General features: G+C 38.0%; 1 protein-coding gene across 1 annotated transcript in view; it reads left to right on the top strand.

Moving 5' to 3' along the window:
- Positions 1 to 10,744: 10,744 nt before the first annotated feature.
- LOC104167880 (glutamate receptor ionotropic, delta-1-like) overlaps positions 10,745 to 18,658 on the top strand; it is a gene marked incomplete at its 3' end in the record, with an annotated part of 13,214 nt that continues 5,300 nt past the window's right edge. Inside the window, exons 1-2 of the mRNA XM_009708272.1 lie at positions 10,745 to 10,783; positions 11,816 to 11,989. Of these exons, the coding sequence (XP_009706574.1) occupies positions 10,745 to 10,783; positions 11,816 to 11,989 (213 nt within the window). The remainder of the gene's footprint in view (positions 10,784 to 11,815; positions 11,990 to 18,658) is intronic.

The raw sequence follows: 18,658 nt of genomic DNA, 5'->3' as shown, positions 1-18,658 counted from the left end.
ATAAGAGATGTTATTATTATCTTATGGAATTAAATCTACTTCACTCTCTCTCTATTGACAAGCCAGTAAATGTTTGTTGTTTTTTTTTTTTCCCCTTCTGCTCCTGTCCCATACAGCAGGATAGGAGTTAAGTTTTGGAGTTCAAACATATTTTATTACTTTAATTTTGTTAGGTAAGCAACACCACCAAGCTTGTGATGAGCTAACTTAAAACTGTATGGCTGGTAAGTTTATTACACAGCATAAGAGTTGATCTCAAATTACAGAGGTGTACTGTAAAGATCCTGCATTTGCTATTTTCCAATAACCCAAGTCTCTGTGCTGAAGTATCTGTTCAGCTTGGATGCTATTGGTGGTGCAAAAGGACTCTGTCATCTTTAGAAAAAGGCTAGTGAATTGGAAGTTGGATTCATTGTATGTGGTTGGAAGGCTGAAACATTACATGACAAGTCTTTTAGGATAACAGAATACACAGGGAGGGGTCTTTGCAGGCAATATCACATCCTCATATGTTCTCTTTGAAGCGAAAGTCATGAAAACCTTACTATTTTAAAAACATATAAGTATGTCTACTTTTCTCATTTCAGACATTCTATGTTTCAAACTTGCACAGCTGTCAAAAGTAGTGCAGATTTGAGGGAAAAAAAGAAATGTATTTCTAACCACCCTCCCCCTTTTAGATTTATATTTCATCACCTTCACTTTTATTCATCTAGAAATACTAAATCATTCCTTGCATTCATTTAGGTAGCAATTCTACCTGAATTCTGGATTAAATATGCCAAGTAGCTTTTTAAAAGCAAACAATTCTTGAGAACAATGACGAGTCTGCCTAGTTTTGTCTCCAGAATAGTCCAACATGGTTTATTACCATTGACTGTCTTGGGAGTTGCCAGTGACCAGTAATTTTGACCCTAAAGAAGATCTGTTACAACATACCTGGTGTTCTGCTCGTACCTTTACTGTTTATGCCTTTAAGTGTTGATGAAGTGACCTACCAGCTTTGATAGATGTGTGCAATTTATTATTGTGGCATGAATGGCACAGCTGTAGATGCACCTCTTTTTTGGGTGTTTATTTCCTCTCTTTTTTCTTTCTTATTTTTTCTCTTACATTTCTTTCTCTTTGATACTTCACATCAAGCATCTCTGTTGGTTCCTTCTGACATTTTTCATTCTCTCCTTCTCTTTTTCAGCCTGTTCAGAGAAAATGCCGTGCATTGCCCAGGGCATACGTCTGTGGGAAAGGCACAAGAGCAATACTTGAAACTGAATTTGTATGTGGTTGTACTAGGAGCAGTGCTCTAGGAGTCTGTCTGCTTTTTTATTAGCAGCAGCAGTAGGTCTGGGGGTATAAATAGCACTAGAAACCATGTTTCCCTTTTTGTAGAACACTTCTTCGTTTTGGAATTTTCTCCATTCCAAGGGGAGAGAAAAGATAAAGGAAAATTGTTCTGCAAAACTGGAATTTGGACCAAAAAAAATTCTAATTAAACACAGTATTTTATTCCCTCATATCAAGGTGTTTAATTCTAATTCCAAGTTTCTAAACTTTCATTATTTTTACATGTGAATCAATAAAGTACACAAAGCAATCAACTACTTTTCATGGAAATGGAATGGGTACTGAATTTGACTGATAACTCAGATTAGTTGTTTCACTGTTATCACATCCTTCCTTTAATTTGTTTTTCAACAAACTTTCGTCACTATTCAGAAGTTTAATTGAAAGTTGTAAGACAAAGCACAAGGCTACTGGTTGAGATAGTGAGATAATTTTTCATGAAAGACAGGTAGGGATGAAGAGCGGACAACATAGCGTTGCATGTCCAAACTGTACGTACTTGCTCTGAAGCTAAGGAGAGGTGAGGGTCAAACTTGTTGAGTAGCTGCACAGAAATACACAAAAGACATACACTGAGGAAGACTTTTTTTGAAAGTACATTTTTGACAGAAATGCCCCAAAGACAAGAAATTGACTTAATAGAGGATTTTAATTTTCCTGGCAGTTGAAAAAGTAATGTTGGGACACAGACAAGGCTTGCTCCACAATTTCCTGTGATTGACAATGTTATCCCTACATGTTTAAAAAGTTAAGGCAGCTGTCATTATGGCTAAGGAAGTCAGAAGATAATTGGTGTGAAAGTGATAGTGAGATGGTAGCATGCACTGTTTGAAGAAAAGGAAGGACATGAGAAAAGGAGAATAGGGATAATGGACATCAACAAAAAGATTGTCCAGCTTCACAAGTTTAGGGAATTGGTAGTGCTTTTGGAAAGATAATATGATGAGTAAAGGATGGCAAAAGAACTGTGAAGTTCTGTGAAGATGAAGGCATAATAAGGTATCATAGTTCCAATGGATTGTCCTTACAGATCTTGAAATCAGAGAGGAATTCTAAGAAAAAGCGGTGAAAAAAAAAGGGCTAAAAAGCTGTGTAAAGGTGTAACGAAGTAAATGATTATAAAATGAGGCTGAGCTGCAAAATTACTCATACCAGGGGTCATAAAAAGCAACAAGTAAAGTTTAGATAGAGTGAAAGATAAGAAAAGTGTAGAGTGATTACTTAATGGAAAAATGAAGTTTTAACATTTTTACTGACTTACTTGATGCTGGCTTTATAGAAACTATTAATTGTAAACAGACTGTTAAAAACATATTGTAGTAGTTCTAGTTTATTTACATAAATCTGAGGCACTCCACCAGATGAGATTCAATATAGAGAAGCACCAAGTACTTTGGGTGTGCCTAGAAAATTAGCTATAGCTGCTGAGCATCTGCAGGAGCAACTTAGAATCCTTGTGGATAACAAACAGAGTATCAATCAATACTGTTGTGGTCTTGCGAAACATGCAAATCTAGTCCTCAGATACGTTCCTGGAAACATCCTTTGTGAGATAAGGGAGGGAATTATTTTGCTCTGCCTAACATCATTGGCCTCCTCGGAACAGTATTGCAGGTTTTGGGCAAGACACTTTAAAACAAAACAAGAGAATGCAGAACAGCTTTGAAAATCCAGAGGAGAGCACCTAGTATGATGAAGGAAAGCTCAGTAAAATATGACTGATGAGGAAAGATTGAAAGAATTAGGTTTTTCTCCTATGAAACTCAGAAGATGGAGCAAGTATATAGGAGTAGAAGAGATATAATTAAAAGAAGAATATGGTCATGTTCACTCTGGAAATATAAAGGAAATGCAATTTAATCTTCTGCAGTAAAAATTAGATTGAGTATTGGGAAATAGTTTATGAGCTAAATATGATAATGAATAGGAACAACTTGGTTACTTTCTTACATCTTGTTATCTCTCTGTCTTCACACCTGGGTCTGTTACTGTTTTTTCTTTGTTTTTCAGCATCCTACTCGCATTATGTAAGTCTGCTAAATATTTTCAGATCTCAGTTTGGAAAGACAAATACAACTGTATTATGATCACTACTGGGTATTTTCTGATCTGCACCTTCTGTTCTAGGTCTTTCCGTGTATCTTTTCTCAATATGGGTATCGCACTGACAGTTTACACAAATAGTCACTGCATATACTTTTGATTGAATCATTTATTCAATACTTTTGCTGACAAACATGAAATTTATGGGAACTGTGACTCATATTTGATTTTGAGTCAGTGTGGAACTCCATCCTTTTCTGTCTACTACTGAGCAAGCTAGAGTGATTGCATTTGGTTAGATTCTATCAGCCAAATCCACCCTTGGGGTAGCCCTAGTGATTTGACTTAGCCAAGGATGAACCCAGCATCATGTTTCCTGAGATCAACCATTTGAAATGGAGAATTATGTTGTACCTGTATGTAGTTTTGACAGAAAGGTGCCTAGTAATGAATTACTTGCACTTTCAGTGATTTAAAAATAGATTTAATTATAAGGTATAAAAAATAAGTCTGAAAACTAAAAGTTATAGATTCTACTTGACTACAGTTTTCATTTGTTGCTTTGCCATTGAATTGATTCTCATTGATTCAGATTAACCCTCATCAGATCAGATACAAAAGGGGTATTTGTTATTAACACAAAATAACTTCTTATTACCCTGAATTTTTAGTCTTAGAATTACCACATTCTGTACCATATGGAATAACAAATGCTGAAATTCATACAATGTTCACTTCTAAGTTCTCAAACTGGAACCATGGGAATAGTGGGGAGAACCTGTATTTCTGTATTGCACCATTCAACACATAGCTTAATGTTATGCAGAGTAGCTTGACTTTAAGGTTTAATAGGGGCTCACTACTTTATCACTATGAAAAGCTTGTGGTGTTATTTGCCCCATTTAAAAACAAACAAACAAAAAATCAACCAAACAACCTATGCTGCAACTCTGCAGGGTGGACAGTAGAAAGGTAAATTGTATTCATAATGGCTCTTGCAACATCAAAGATGCTTTTTCATGAATAGAATGTAGTAAGCCAACCAATCTCCTTGTACTAACCTGAGCTTAATAACTAGGGCTTTTTTTAAAAAAAAGCTTTCCTATGTACAATGGTAACCATAATTACATAAAAAAAGTCAAGGGCCAGTTTGTAACTGGTGAAAATCTGTTTTCAGTAAGAAATCCAAAATAAATAGCATGAAGCTATAGAAATAAAGCATTATACAGATTGCAAATTCATAGGAAGGCAAAGTACTCAGTAGTTAGAAGACAGCTGAAAGTCTTGTAGGCTTTAATTGAAAGATAAAACTAAACTCTAATTAACATCCAGAAAAGGATGCTTTTGGATATTTTCTGTTTTCAATCCACAGAAAATATCCTGGTTTGCAAAAGTTCGAGGTAGTAAGCACAGAGAAACTACCATAGCAATTGCAACTGTAAAGTATTTTGTTAAATTCTTCTGAACTATGATGATACTTTTCAGAAGAAGCCCTTGTAGTTGAAGAGGAGGAGAAGGGAGAAGTGAAGTAGGAAGAAAAGATCTTCTAATTTCTGAAGGAAAAGTAATAAAAAGATTTGGAAATACAGCAAGAGTACATATTTCATCAGTGGCAAGAAGCTTTAGACAGAAAGAGAGCTAAGGGACTTGGGGAACTCTGTGCCATATTGAGATGACAGTATCCATATCACCTGAATGCAAGTCAAAAATTTTAGACAGCAGTTGATCTCATTCTTCCTTTTTGGATAGACACTTTCCAAATGATGATGGTGCTACTGCTAGCAGGTGAATTTCTAGATCTTTAGCTGATTAATAAAACTTTCCCAAATTCAATGTAGGTGATTAGTCAGAACAAAGTGTAGAAAAAATATTATTGATGATTTTTCCTTTCCCTTTTCAGAGCATTCACTCAAAACATGCTTCTGCTAATCCTTTTCTGGACTCTAGCTCAATTGTCTTATTTATGCTGTTTTCATAAGTCTCTCTTCATTACTGTTTCACTGTCTGTAGGAGGCAGTTTGTTATATGCGGGATGAGAAAGCGTCCCATCATCTCTTTCCTGGTGTGACATATTTCTCACTTTCCATTTCTATCCTGCAGCTCCATTGCTTCTGCTAATAGTTGTTTTCTTTCCTTAAACCACACCAGACATGTCCAGTATATCTGTAGTTACTCATCCTCTTGATTTGAGAATCAAATGGCTTCTCCACTATCATCTGGGCACTTCTTTCTTATTTTCCTCTCTAAAATATTTTTCAAAGGTTGCGAAAAATGAGCTGAAAATAGAATAGTAATTATCAGATAAATTCTAACTCAGCAAACTACTTTTTCCGCAAGAGTAGCATATAGGAAGGTGTTAGATAACGCATGATAAGCAGTGTTTTCCTAGCACAGACCTTGTAGAGTAATCTTGGGGAAACATGACTTTGGAAGAAAGATCCCTTATGAATGCAGTGTTTGTTCTTCACTTTTGTTTGGAAAATCTTTTTCTTTTTTTCTAGAACTCGGGTAGAACCAGGACTGTCTGATAGGCTGGAATTCTGCTCAGTCTTTCTCTACACATGGAAGTGCCAAAAAAAAATTTTTTTTTTTTTCTTAAGCATGAGTCTGTGTAATGATGCTTGTGTTTACTCTGATAACAATAAGTTAATAAATCTTTTACCCTTCCCCATGCCTTATTTTTTCTTGAAAAAAGCAGACTTTTTAATGATAGTTTACGAATGCAAGTAGGGCAAGCATTCTAAGATCTTTTCAAATTATACAAAAATAAACAGACTAAAAAAAAGTCAAAAAATTGAGTAGCAATACAAGGAACAAACTGGAAATTTTCTTAAGATTTAGCAAATGATATGTTTCAAAACTTAACTATTTTATTCCAGGTACTCTATATTTACTACTTGCCCAAAGAAATCCTGCTTCTCTCCTTTTGGCTGCTATCTTTGACACTGTAGATTTATTATTTCTTTATTTTCACAAAAATGTACAGTTTTCCTATATATGCCTGAAAGGTATACATATACATGAAACAGTACTGCGTGTGTACCTGTATCCTGCTCACAGAAATTTGTAGGGTTCAGAATTGACCTAATTCTAATGCTGTTGAACTACACAGAAACAGTCTTAGTCAGCTATAAGCAAGGTTAGATGAACTTTGATAGGTTATTTTATCAGTGAAATCCAGATTAAAATCAATGGTGATTTTTTTGTTTTGTCCAGCTTTTGATAACTACCATCTTGTGTGCTTTTCTTTTTTTCTGAGATAATTACTTTTCACTATGGAATAATATTTTGTTAAATCAGAGGATCTTTTAAAACTTCTGGACACCCAGTAGAGAGTCCTTATATGTAGAAATAGAACTAATTCCATTAGATTATAAATACATCCCTGTAGAGATTTTTAGGAGCATCAGGTAAAAGGAAGAAAAGTGAGGTAGTGTTGGATGTGTGGGAGGACAGTGAGGATGGGAGTTGGACAGGTGGTCATGCAGACTTGTATTAGAATGTTTTCTGTGCTATGAAAAATGGATTGTGCCCTTGCCTTAAAGGACTAACCTTTTTATATATACATATGTGTATGTGTGTGTGTTCATGCGGGATGCAGAGAAGCCAGCATAATGTTAAAGTTGAATAAATCTATCTACAAGGTAAACTGTCATGAATGTTTTAAAAAACAGCTAATTGAAGGATGTTTTCTGGATTTTCAACAAGTAAGCAAGTGTCCCTTGACAGATGTACACAGTGTATTGGAGGGAACTAGAATAACCCAACAAAGAGTATCGATCCTAATGCAGAAATTCCACATAAATCTGTAGCTTGTCTCCATGAGCATCCTTGTCCTCATTGCCATTCAGTTTAATCCTCCAGTTTTCTCAGAGATGTGCTTTCTGGAAGTCTGTTTTGGTTCTTTAAATTATTAATGTCATTAAAATTTATAATTTTCTGTCATTACCTCTAGGAAAATAGAGATTGTAATGTGAAACATAATTGTCTCATTTTGCAATTTGTGTTACGATAGTTGAGCACAACTAGAGCAGATTTAAATATTCCCCTGAGCAATATGGCTAGGTATTACAAACTAACTGAAGTTCTTTGTGTACAGATAAATAAATAGATAAATGAATTCCCCAAATGACCAATATTTATGTGCAAATAAATACATAAATGAACACCACAAATTCTTGAAGAGTAAACTTTGCCATTAACGTGCTGCATGAACAGAAAATACAGTGTTTAAAGGAATACCCTTTCAGTGTTGAGTTGGGTGGTGAGAACTACTACTAGCCTGGGTGAATAGTCAGTCTTACACTTATGTCTGCCTATCAAAATATTTAAGTGCTCCCTGAATTATTTGGAATAGCCAAATTCTTTCCCTTATTAAAGGAAAAATCCAGGATAAGAGCACTTAGATAAGAGAACATCTTTTATCCCTGGATAAAGTGCTCACCCTCCATCCTCATTCAAGAAATTAAGTTCTTACAGACCTGAGTGCAAACTGCTATTAAAGGTGCCAAGCAACAGAGAATTAGAGTCTTTAACCTTCCTTAAAGCTTATCCCTGAAACAAGCAGAAACCACCACCTATATTAAGTAAAGATTTACCTCATGTTGCAGTAGCAACATCTCATGGGATCATGAAAGCCAAAAAGTGGGCATGTGATATGGAATTTTGCAAGGAGTGCTTGCCTGGCCAAACCAGCTGATAAGCTCTACTTAGAATACAGCATTCATGCATAGTATGAATGGTAATTACTGTGTGCTGGGCTGTGTAATGATCCAAGAACAAGATTGGAAATTTGGGATACATTTGTTTGGGAAAAAAAAAAATCAACCTCTAGGACCAAATTAAATTATTTGCTTAGTTGTCAGTTTCACAGTGTGTTGTGGCTTAACCCCAGCCAGCAACTAAGCCCCACCCAGCCGCTCACTCACTCCCCCCATGTCAGGATGGGGGAGAGAATAGGAAGAGTGGAAGTGAGAAAACCCATGGGTTGAGATAAAGACAGTTTAATAGGCAAAGCAAAAGCTGTGCGTGCAAGCAAAGCAAAGCAAAACAAGGAATTCATTCATCGCTTCCCATGGGCAGGCAGGTGTTCAGCCATCTCCAGGAAAGCTGGGCTCCATCACATGTAACGGTTACTTGGGAAGACGACATACCATCACTCTGAACGTCCCCCCTTCCTTCTTCTTCCCCTGACTTTATCTGTGGAACATGACATCATATGTTATGGAATATCCCTTGGGTCAGTTGGGGTCAGCTGTCCTGGCTGTGTCCCCTCCCAACTCCCTGTGCACCCCCAGCCTCCTCGCTGGTGGGGTGGGGTGAGGAGCAGAAAAGGCCCTGACTCTGTGTGAGCACTGCTCAGCAAAAACTAAAACATCCCTGGGTTATCAACACTGTTTCCAGCACAAATCCAAAACACAGCCCCATACCAGCTACTGTGAAGAAAATTAACTCTATCCCAGCTAAAACCAGCACACAGTGTAAAGAAAATGTTCATATCATGTACAGGAAAAGAAATGCGTTACTTTTAAAAAAATAATTAGATTAATAGACTTTAATTGTCGTATCAGTGTGAAATGTTTTTTCCCTGTGACTGCATGGCTTAGAACTATTTTTTGGATATATGCTGTTATTCTAATGGGTGTAAAAGTAAGAGCCAACTTCACATATACTCATTTTTCCTTTATTGACTTGTTTTTTTTCCTTTTTTTTTTCCCTTTGTATTTATCACAGTCAGAATGCAGGTGACCTTTCTGCATGTGACATTTAAGGTTTCACGTGCTGCTAAGCCAGGACAGTGGGTTTCCTGGAAATGAGTCTGTAGGGCCTGCCTCTGCCAGGCAAGAGAAAGGGGTGCCGTCCCCTGGCCAGGGAAGCCACAGCCGGGCTGCTCCGGTGCGGGGCGGGGGTGACCTGTTCTCCTCTGCAGTTCAGGCCTTCAGCCGTGCTTTCCTGCTTACGGACCTGTCCAAGGTGCCCTGCGATGCTGCCTCTGGCTGTACCGCCCTGTGAACTGGCGTGGAAAGGCCTGTAGTTACCTTTAGCTGTTGGAGTACCAGCTCAAAAATGCAGAAGTAGACCTTTTGTTCCCAGCTCTTCCAACAACTGTTTTTTTCTGTGCCTTTACCTTTCTGAAAAGAAACCAGTTTCTAAAAGGAATGGATTGTTTACTGGTGTGAATGTCCATCAGCTGAAAAAAATACAGGCAGGAGCTCTGTTCCCCTTGGTGTTACGTACTGAACTGAGGCACTGGAGGATTTAACTCCTGTCAATTGTCCGCACAGAAAAAGGTGGCACTTTCAGAGTCAAATTTAGCCCAGTTCAGGTTCTGAATTTCCCTCCAGAGGCTCCCATTTTTCTTCTTTGGCTATATTGTAACTAGGCTTTTACGTTCAGGACTCATTTGGTGCCTACAGCTAAATGGGAAGAACCTGGGTTAATGTGTCTAACATAATTGATCTCCTCCACTGCCTTACTTCTGGAAATCCCACGGAGGAAGCAGTTCTGGTCTGCTAGGTACAGGCTTACAAGTCTCAGGTCAAGCATTTTGACACAGGTTGTCTTTGAAAGGCTGTGCATCACTTGGGGAGGCACAAAATGTGTGTGGTGCAAAGTGAACTGGAGGTTTGGATGATTTGTGATCTTTTTTTTTTTTTTCTGTTTCCAGCCACTTAGTCTGAGTTTGCCTGCCAAGGTATGCAGCCTACAGGGTTATGAGTTAAAGTTATCCTGTAAAATTGTCTCTCCCTCAGACCACAGCTTAGACATGCTGTGTGGCTTTAACACCCCTCAGCCCCACAGAATAGAAATCCAAGGCAGCAGGCTGGAGGGATCTGTAGACCTTGCAGGTCTCCTTGCAAGGCTACAGGTGCCACCCAGCATTTTCTATTAAGCCTCAAAATCTTTGGCTTCTATAAAAATATATTTATTTTCTGATTTTCCATTTTCACGCCACACCAGTTGGTCTGTTGTTAATGCAATGAATTTCACCTTCTGCAAAGTTAAAAATTCATGTTCCTAAAAAATGATGGGAAATCGGCAAAGAAGGACTAAATTGAGCCAAAGCTACAGTACTAGTCAACCGTAACAAGTAATTATAATAACCCCATGGTCATTTCACTCACAGCTTGAGAGAGAAAATGGCAGGAAAACAAAATATTTTTTTTTTCTTGAATGTTAAAAGTACGGGGCCAGGTCCACTTCTGCTGATGACACATCACAAAGTGTGGGCCCTGTTGACTGAGTAAGTACAGCAACAAGAATTATTTGCAGCCTCCTACCCTGCACGGGGCTGAGAGCAGCCCTGCGCAGGCTGGGCAATAGGTTGGCCCACCTGTGCAGCCAATGTGCGCTGGAGATGGGCTGGTGTGACTTGCAGATGCTGCTGGTGGCAGTGGTAAGGAGCTGGGATGTAAAGCTGCTCCCTGCGGAGGAGGCACCTGGGGGAACGAATGCCATCAGCGGTGCCACTGCCTGTCCTTCCTCACAGTGAACAGTGAACTCCTGGCAGGAAATAACCATTGAAAGCTGTACTGCTGTTATGATTTCAGGATGCGCTAAACCTGTGATTTTCAAACTATTTATCCTGGGGTAAAAAAAGAGGTTTTGGTTTTGTGGCTTTTTTAAAATACAAAATACATAAAGCGTGTAGTTGAGTTGACTTCTGTTGCAATGTAAGGGCAGTAAATGCAGGCTCCGTCCCAGGATGGATTAGGAGGCTGGGACATGGGAAGGTCTGCAAAGAAGTTTTAGACAGTGCAAAGCCTGGAGAGATGAGTGACCTGTCCTTGAGATCCCCATATATCTTATCCCAAATTATTCTGTGTGCAGAAACTTGCATTCCTAAATGTATGAATCACTTCCATGAAGTTTCTCTTATTTTTTATTTCCTAATACAGAGTCATTATCTTGACTTCCTTTAGTCATTATCAGGATTAGTCTGCAGAAATGATCTACTATTCTTATGGGCAAGGTACTTTCTTGTAACGTTGTTCTCAGGTGTAAGGGCCGTATTTCCTAAAGACAGTTCTGTTTTCCTTTTGTTGTTTCATTCTGAGGATGTAGTGAAGTTCTATTCTGTTAAACCAAAACTCTTTCTGTATAAATTTGGTTTGAAGGTGCTTGTTTTTTACTTCAAAACCTATTGAGACCATCTTGGTGCTTTTCTATCTAGAACTACCTCTGCTGTATTTTAGTATTGCCAAGATAGATGGTACTGTGTTAAGCTATTTTCTTTTGTTTCAGATGATGTGTAAAACAATACCATTGTTATTAAACACAAAATAAGAACATTTGGCCTAGGCTAAGAATGTGTGTCCATAAATTTTTCTTCTATTGTCTTTTTAAAAACATTTATCCTATAATGAAAGGAATATATAAAATGTCTGGACAAATATATGTTTTTAAAAGACTGTGTCTCCATTCACAGGAAATCACTGATAATGAAATATTAGAGTTGGTACATAGTGCTCTGGGGAGGATGACAGTTATCCGGCAAATTTTCCCTCTCTCAAGGGACAACAATCAGAGATGCATGAGGAACAACCACCGAATATCATCACTGCTGTGCGATCCACAAGAAGGCTATCTTCAGATGCTGCAGGTGAGTAGCTGTGCCCAGCAGAAAAGTCCATCTTAGGAATTTGACACGAGATAGTTTTCTGTGACTGTATAAGCTCAGAGGAGGACGAAACTGAACAGATAAACTGAGCATGTAACCTTCGGTCAACATTTCTTGACTTAGTTGTTTATTTTATTTCCCAGGACTGAATGCTTTAGGTGTGATGTTATGTCCATGAAGTACCAGCAAGTGGTGGCACTAATTCAGAGCTAATTTTGCGTATTTTGTTTTCTTAAGAATCTTTTTGTATTTGAAAAAAGAAAAAGTTGTGCTATCATAGTCTTGTGGTGTTACTGCTTGCTTATTATATTTATGCCTATTAGACATCTGTTGTGAAGGAGTTAATCTGGGAGGATAACATAACTCTGATAGGTATTAGACTGTGGAGCATTTAATATTTAGTTAAATGGACCGAATCCAGCTTATGTATTCAATCTGTCCCATTTTAATTGTCTCAGAAGTCTCCAGCAGCTGATAATTGTCAGCGTGTGAAATATGCACTACTAGTTCAAGTTCCAAATTTTGGTAACAGATTTGACTCTGGTGTAAGCAACATCTCAAGATTTCTTGGCAACTTATCCCAGATATCAGAATTTTTCTTGCAGTAATTTAAATGTAATTTTAGGTGCTATTTCCAAGGATAGTGCAATAATTTGGAAACACAGGTCTTGGACTTTCAACGGGACTCCATGTGTTTCTGGTGTACTTTAGACACAGTTAAGAATCTTATTTGTATCGCTGTTGGATATCCATCTTAACCTGAGATGGATTGAGTGAGGACACAGTGGTTGATTCTGTGAGTTGGCAGACATGAGTATCGTGTGTTAGAGTGAGTCTAGAAAGGGCTTGGTTAGGCTGTGGGGAGGGGGCTGTTGGCAGTCTGGGCTGCTGCAGCCTGGTCAGGAAGGTGGAGTGGGGAGAGAGGTCCTTCCAGAGGGAACTCGTGTTGGTTTGGAAGAGCTTCTGAAGAGCAAAGTGTGAGGCTTGTGGGAAACCAGGAGAGGTAGGGAGTTTCTCAAAAAGAGAAGCGGGTAGGTCAAGATTTTCCAAGGAACATGGATGGGGATGTTCGTTTTACATATTTATGCCCTACTAAAAAGTTGTAGCTCCAGAGACTGAAATCCTCTGAGGGAGGGATATGGACATTTCCTCCTTGAAGAGAACCTCAGACTCAGGTTCTGTCACAGCAGTGTCAAAGTTTGGGAAATGCCAATCACATGCACTGTAATTCTGAGCACTGGTCTATCCTCTCTGCACAGGGGAAAGTCTATGCCTATCTTGGATTAGAAAGAAAAGACACTTTTGATCTTTGTTAGTAACTCTGAGGTACACTGTAATAAGAACAAAGGCCACTCATTTCAGAGGATCAAAGCAGTTTCTGGAAAAATTATCTATCCTGCACCAGCAAATCACTCATTGGGGAACAATCTTACATTACAGCAGGACTTTGAGTATTGCTGTCTATGCTGTTTTTTGCATAATCTAATTCAGAGACTCATCTGAAGGACTCTGACTAAATTCTTAGTTGCTAAAACAGTAACTGGTTTGTGATGAACAGGCTTGTGCCCTTTTACTAAATTTCACTGACAAAGGACCCTTTAGGAAGGACCCTTTTCCTGCTGATTCCCAAATGTGAGTTTTGAGAAGTAAAACACTCTGTTTCTATCTTCCAGAAAAATTATACCACCTTAGAAACTGTCTTTGAGAAAACGGAACAATAATGTTATGCTTTGCCCATTAGTTCCTTCTCTATGAACTTAGAAACAAGAAAGAGAGATAAAGAAGTGCGGAGGTATAAAGTTCGTGTTTTGGAAGCTGATTCCGTAACTGCCATGTCCATCCATACTGGAATGAAATATCATGTAAGGTGAAGGGCACATGTGAGATCTCTCAAATTAGCTGCCCCCAATATATCTTGTGCTATCTTTAAGTTTCTACAGATTGAATATAGGGTGCTTTTAACATGTGCAGTTATATCTAAAGTGTTCCATAGCTGCATTTTTTTCACAGGCTTTTCCAAAACACTTTATGTAACACCTGGTGGGCATACAGCTCATATTAATTTCCAAATATGACTGACATGTTATTAATGGTCCTGCAATTCAGGTACTTCCAATCTTCTGTTTCCTTGTTCTTGCTTAAAAAATAGTTTTGACCTTTTGCTGTACAGAAGTACATCACTAAATTACCCCTGTTGCCAGAGGCTGCAGTAGCTCCCAGCTCCAAGTCAGGCTGCATGAATTCACCAGAGGCAGTGACCGCCTGCCAGCGCTGGGTCCTTGCGTTGCTTTGAAGTAGTTTGATTAACACCACAGTTTGGAAATCCCTCGCTCATTATCCCTTGGGCAATCTCATATTAATAAATCTTTGTTGTCAAGGTAACTTACCAGCTATTGTTGGTTAATTATTTATTTAATGACTTTGAAGAAGAATAAGCTAATCTCTGTCAGCCTCTAGCTGTAAGATTTTTATAGAGGAGAATTTAGCGTTTTTAACAAGCTAGTAAAGAAAGAAACATTTACGTCATGGATTATTAACTTTGTTCTGGCTAACTTAATGAAAATCTTTTTGGAACGATTTTGTTATCAATGTCTTTAGTACCATATTCTGGAAAGTTGTTTTTCAGTGGATGATCATCCCAGTTTGGCATTCTGACAAGGCTTTTAAAGATCAGGCTGTTCTGCAAGCTCATCCAAAAACTCATCTGTTCTGAATGCTTTGTGGAAATCCAATCTTATTCCATCAACCCACTTGTCAAAATTTTGCTCATGTCCTTATTTCTTGCACGTATAATATACCCAGCTGGGTTTCTGCTTCAACTGGAGAAAAAGCTTTATAAAGGTTCCTGTCTGGACCATTTTATTTGACTTTGGAGGACTACATTTATCTCTTTCTTGTTCTTCATATATGATTTTTTGTGTATATCTCTCTTACTTTTTGTAAGTGGAAAAGCGACAGTTTAGAACTTGCTGTCTTCCATTGGCAATCAGTATCCTCTAGTTTGGGTCATCAGCACTGTCAGTATCGCCTCATCTGGAGAGACAATACTGAAACACTTCAGGATTTATAATTAAATCTTGTTAGTCCTAGATAGACCTAGTATGTATCCCTGCATGGCATTTGAATGGTGTTCAGTGGGATTACTGCTATTGAACTGTTTAGATTATTTCAGATGTAGTCTTACAGAGTCAATTTGAAGAAATTTTAATGCACAACCTGCTTCTTTCTAAAATCTCCCCCTTTAAATACTAGTTCTGAAGCCTGTCTACAACCTTGATTTTTTGATGAAGATATGTTTTCTTTCATCAGGTTATGATTTCTTCATAAACTCAAAATAGATTTTTTTTTTTCCATTTATGTTTTTGAAGAAAGATTTCTCTCTAGAAATGTAATTCCCATTACAGTTGGTTTCTTCCCATATATACTATTTATACAGTTAATAAGTTCAATCTATGTGAGATTCTATTTATATTAAAACATATGGACATAGTGTATCTGAAATCATTTAGTATTGTCCAAAATATATAGTAAGATTAAAAAGGCAAAAAGAAACTCCCAGCAAACTGTGTCAGATTAATGAGTTTATTCCTCACAGGATTCAGAGTCCAACCTTTCCACTGAAGAACTATTCCAGGCATTACTTTGACACATTTGAAGAGAAGATGTTGAGAAGTGTGGGAGGGTATTCATTGAAACAGTTCCTCTTCTCCCTGTGTAAAAATTTCATTTTTTCAAAGACTTGACCATCAGATATCTTTGTAGGCATTTCTTAGCAGCTGCTCCAACAAACCTGCATTTTTATTTATGAACTGTCTTCTCTTCAGGAATAACTGCAATTTAACTACTGTAAGTGGAGTTATTTTTTGGAGATGTGTTTGGCTGCCTAAACTTAGGAGCCTGATCCTGTAGTTTTGTCCAACTAAATAGCCTTGCTCTCATTTGATCTATTTACACTGCTTATATTACACAGCTGTTAAGTACTACTGGGGGCAGTAAATATTGATTAAGTCCTATTAAAGCACTCCCTTTCTCCCATAAAGGACTGATAAGCCACGTTTTTCTTTTCCTTTCATTGCAAACCTATATTTGCATGTCTCTTTAGCAAAGTTTAATTTGGTCTTTTGGCCAGATGTTCAGTCATGGTGAAACTGTTTCTGAGCACCACATGAATGAAAAGTATCCTTGAACTGACTTTACTGCCCATTGCATGACATCATCTCTACCTGAAGCCCAATGGCATGTGTTTTATACAAGATGCATTAGCAGAAGAATCAGTTAAAAAACCCCAAACAATCGCGAGTGTCCTCTGGCCATGTAGGATTTTGTGAGCACTCAGGAGGCTAGAACCCCAGGTATGTTCTGGAGCAAGGTTTTCCTCTCTGCTCAGACTACCTTTTTTGACTGCAGGAGTTCTCTATTTGCATAACTATTTCAGTTAATTTTTGTTCAGTGCTCTATCAGAGAGTGGACAACAGTGGCTAGAAGAAAGGGTCAATACCTCAATTTTTCATTTTTTTATTGCCTCTGAAACTTAATTTGCACCCGTATTTATTTATAAATGAGGTAGGGTAAAATTATAGTCTTATACTCTGTTTTGTAATTCCAATATTACCTCTTGTCCCTCTGTCTAACTCTTGGTTGTGTTCAGTTTTCCCTATTAAATGTCACCTGCTAGACTTTCCCTAGACAGTGATAGCTGTGCCAAATTCTTGAGACATTTAGTGAGCGAAACCAATGCCTGCCGTTGACAAGCCTGAGCATTACAGGGTAATCCAGGCCTTGTATTACTGTTAACATGTTGTTGTAAAACATAGTGAGTAAGAAAACACAATTATCATAAATACTCATAATAAAGAGCTGAAGGACAGTGAGCATTCAAAGAATAGAAACTGTAGGTAAAGTGGTGCAAGATGTGTTAGTCGCTTAAAAAGGGAAAAAATATAAAAGGAAAGAGAAACTGGTTATCAATAAAAAAATATTCTGAGAGTACAATCTTCCAAAGAAATCTCTGGAAGCCCCATTGTTTGAGATACTTAAAACTAGAATGGGCAAAGCACTGAATAATACACTAGTTAGATTCCTTACTTTCAGAAGGCTTGAAGTTTGTTTTTCTGCGGATTTAGGAAAATTTTATTCAGGCTTTCATTTGCCTCCGTGATAATAAATAGCCCTTTGGAAGTTTGAAGCTGACATTTGGGTCTTTAATGAACGTTTGTTTTTTGACTCTAGTTTTCTTATGAATGCCAGACTGCTGGCTGTGATTTTGTTCATGAGCAGTGAAGCATGTATTTAAAACATAGGCATTCACGCAAAGTCTCACAGTGGGCTTTGCAAAGTAATTTAAGAAAATGAAATAGGTCGAATTTTCAGTCTCTCTAGTCTAACAATATCCTTGTAAGCATGCTGATCTTCACTGCTGCTAGTAAGTTGCATCCTGTCATTAGAGACACAAGTCCGTAACTGTGTTTGACAGTACTTGAACTTTGAAAGTTGAAACGGTTTTAGGGCACGCTGGTATGTGCACACACAAGCACAATGGTATCACTCCCCAGGCAGCAAGTGTTTCCGCGGCTGGCAGGCATGCGCTCGGTCTCAGCTCCTCTTCCATCTGCTTCATCCTTGAAGCTGACTGCTGTGGCCACTCATAGGGTGATTTTGGCAGCAGCAGGGTACAGATGCCCAGCTTGGGAATGAGTTTTTGAGGCAGTGGCATCTGGATGTCAGCTTGTCTTCCCAGCTGATCTCTTCAGCAGTCTTGTCTGGCTAAACCTCAGGCTCTGCTGGCAGCTCAGAATTTGGGGTCAGTGTTCGTGCCTTGTTGGCCTTCCCAGAAGAGCACTTCTCTATGACTAGTGCCTCTGAAGGAGCTAAAAGCTATCTTTATATATAACTTTAAAAGTAAAATCACTATGTTGAATCTCATGAAATTCACATAAAAACCTCTATAAAATGATACTTAATAATGTGATAGGGAGAGATTTCCATTCTCATTGAAAATTTCTGCTCTACTCTACCAGTGTATGGTGGATTATTTACTTCATTGCAAAATAAAGGTTCATAAAGTCTGGAGTAATTTTCAGAAGATATATCAGAATATGCCTAAAATTACTTATGTACAGTCACCGTCATTCTTATAGCAGATAGATCAAAAAGCATTTCCATCACAATACCTCCAGCTCTTGCAGCTCTCAGCAATGAAGTGAAAGAGAAACTGAAAATTACTGTTTCTTCCTCCAAACAGGACAGAAATGAAACACTTTGTTCTTATCCAGGAATTTTTGTTATATGAAGGGGAATCCCTGTAGGCAGCTGTGTGTCCTTCCCTCCTCTGTTTCCCCTGTGAATATGTAAATAAGAGAAATAAAAAATGCTCCAGAGCTTGGAAAACCCAAAGTAACCAAGTACATTGCCTTATTTTTTCTTCTGTCTTGCTTTGCTACCAATTCTGAATGCTACCTGAACACTAATTTCTAAATTTACTGTTTTCTCATGCCTTTGGCAGCACTGGTGGAAACAGAGTACAGCTGATCCCTCGGGTATCTCACAAATTCCCTTTCAGTGGTTGTGTTTGTATTCAGAGGGAGTTTGATAGGTAGTGGAAAATTAAAGTATGTGTGCAGTTGCAGTAACAAATGTATACAGGCTTTGTCT

The sequence above is a fragment of the Cariama cristata genome, unplaced genomic scaffold (assembly GCF_000690535.1).
Source record: "Cariama cristata isolate BGI_N322 unplaced genomic scaffold, ASM69053v1 scaffold6279, whole genome shotgun sequence".
Classification (NCBI taxonomy): Eukaryota; Metazoa; Chordata; class Aves; order Cariamiformes; family Cariamidae; genus Cariama; species Cariama cristata.
Note: the sequence above shows the minus strand (reverse complement) of the source record. Positions and strands in the feature narration are given on the sequence as shown.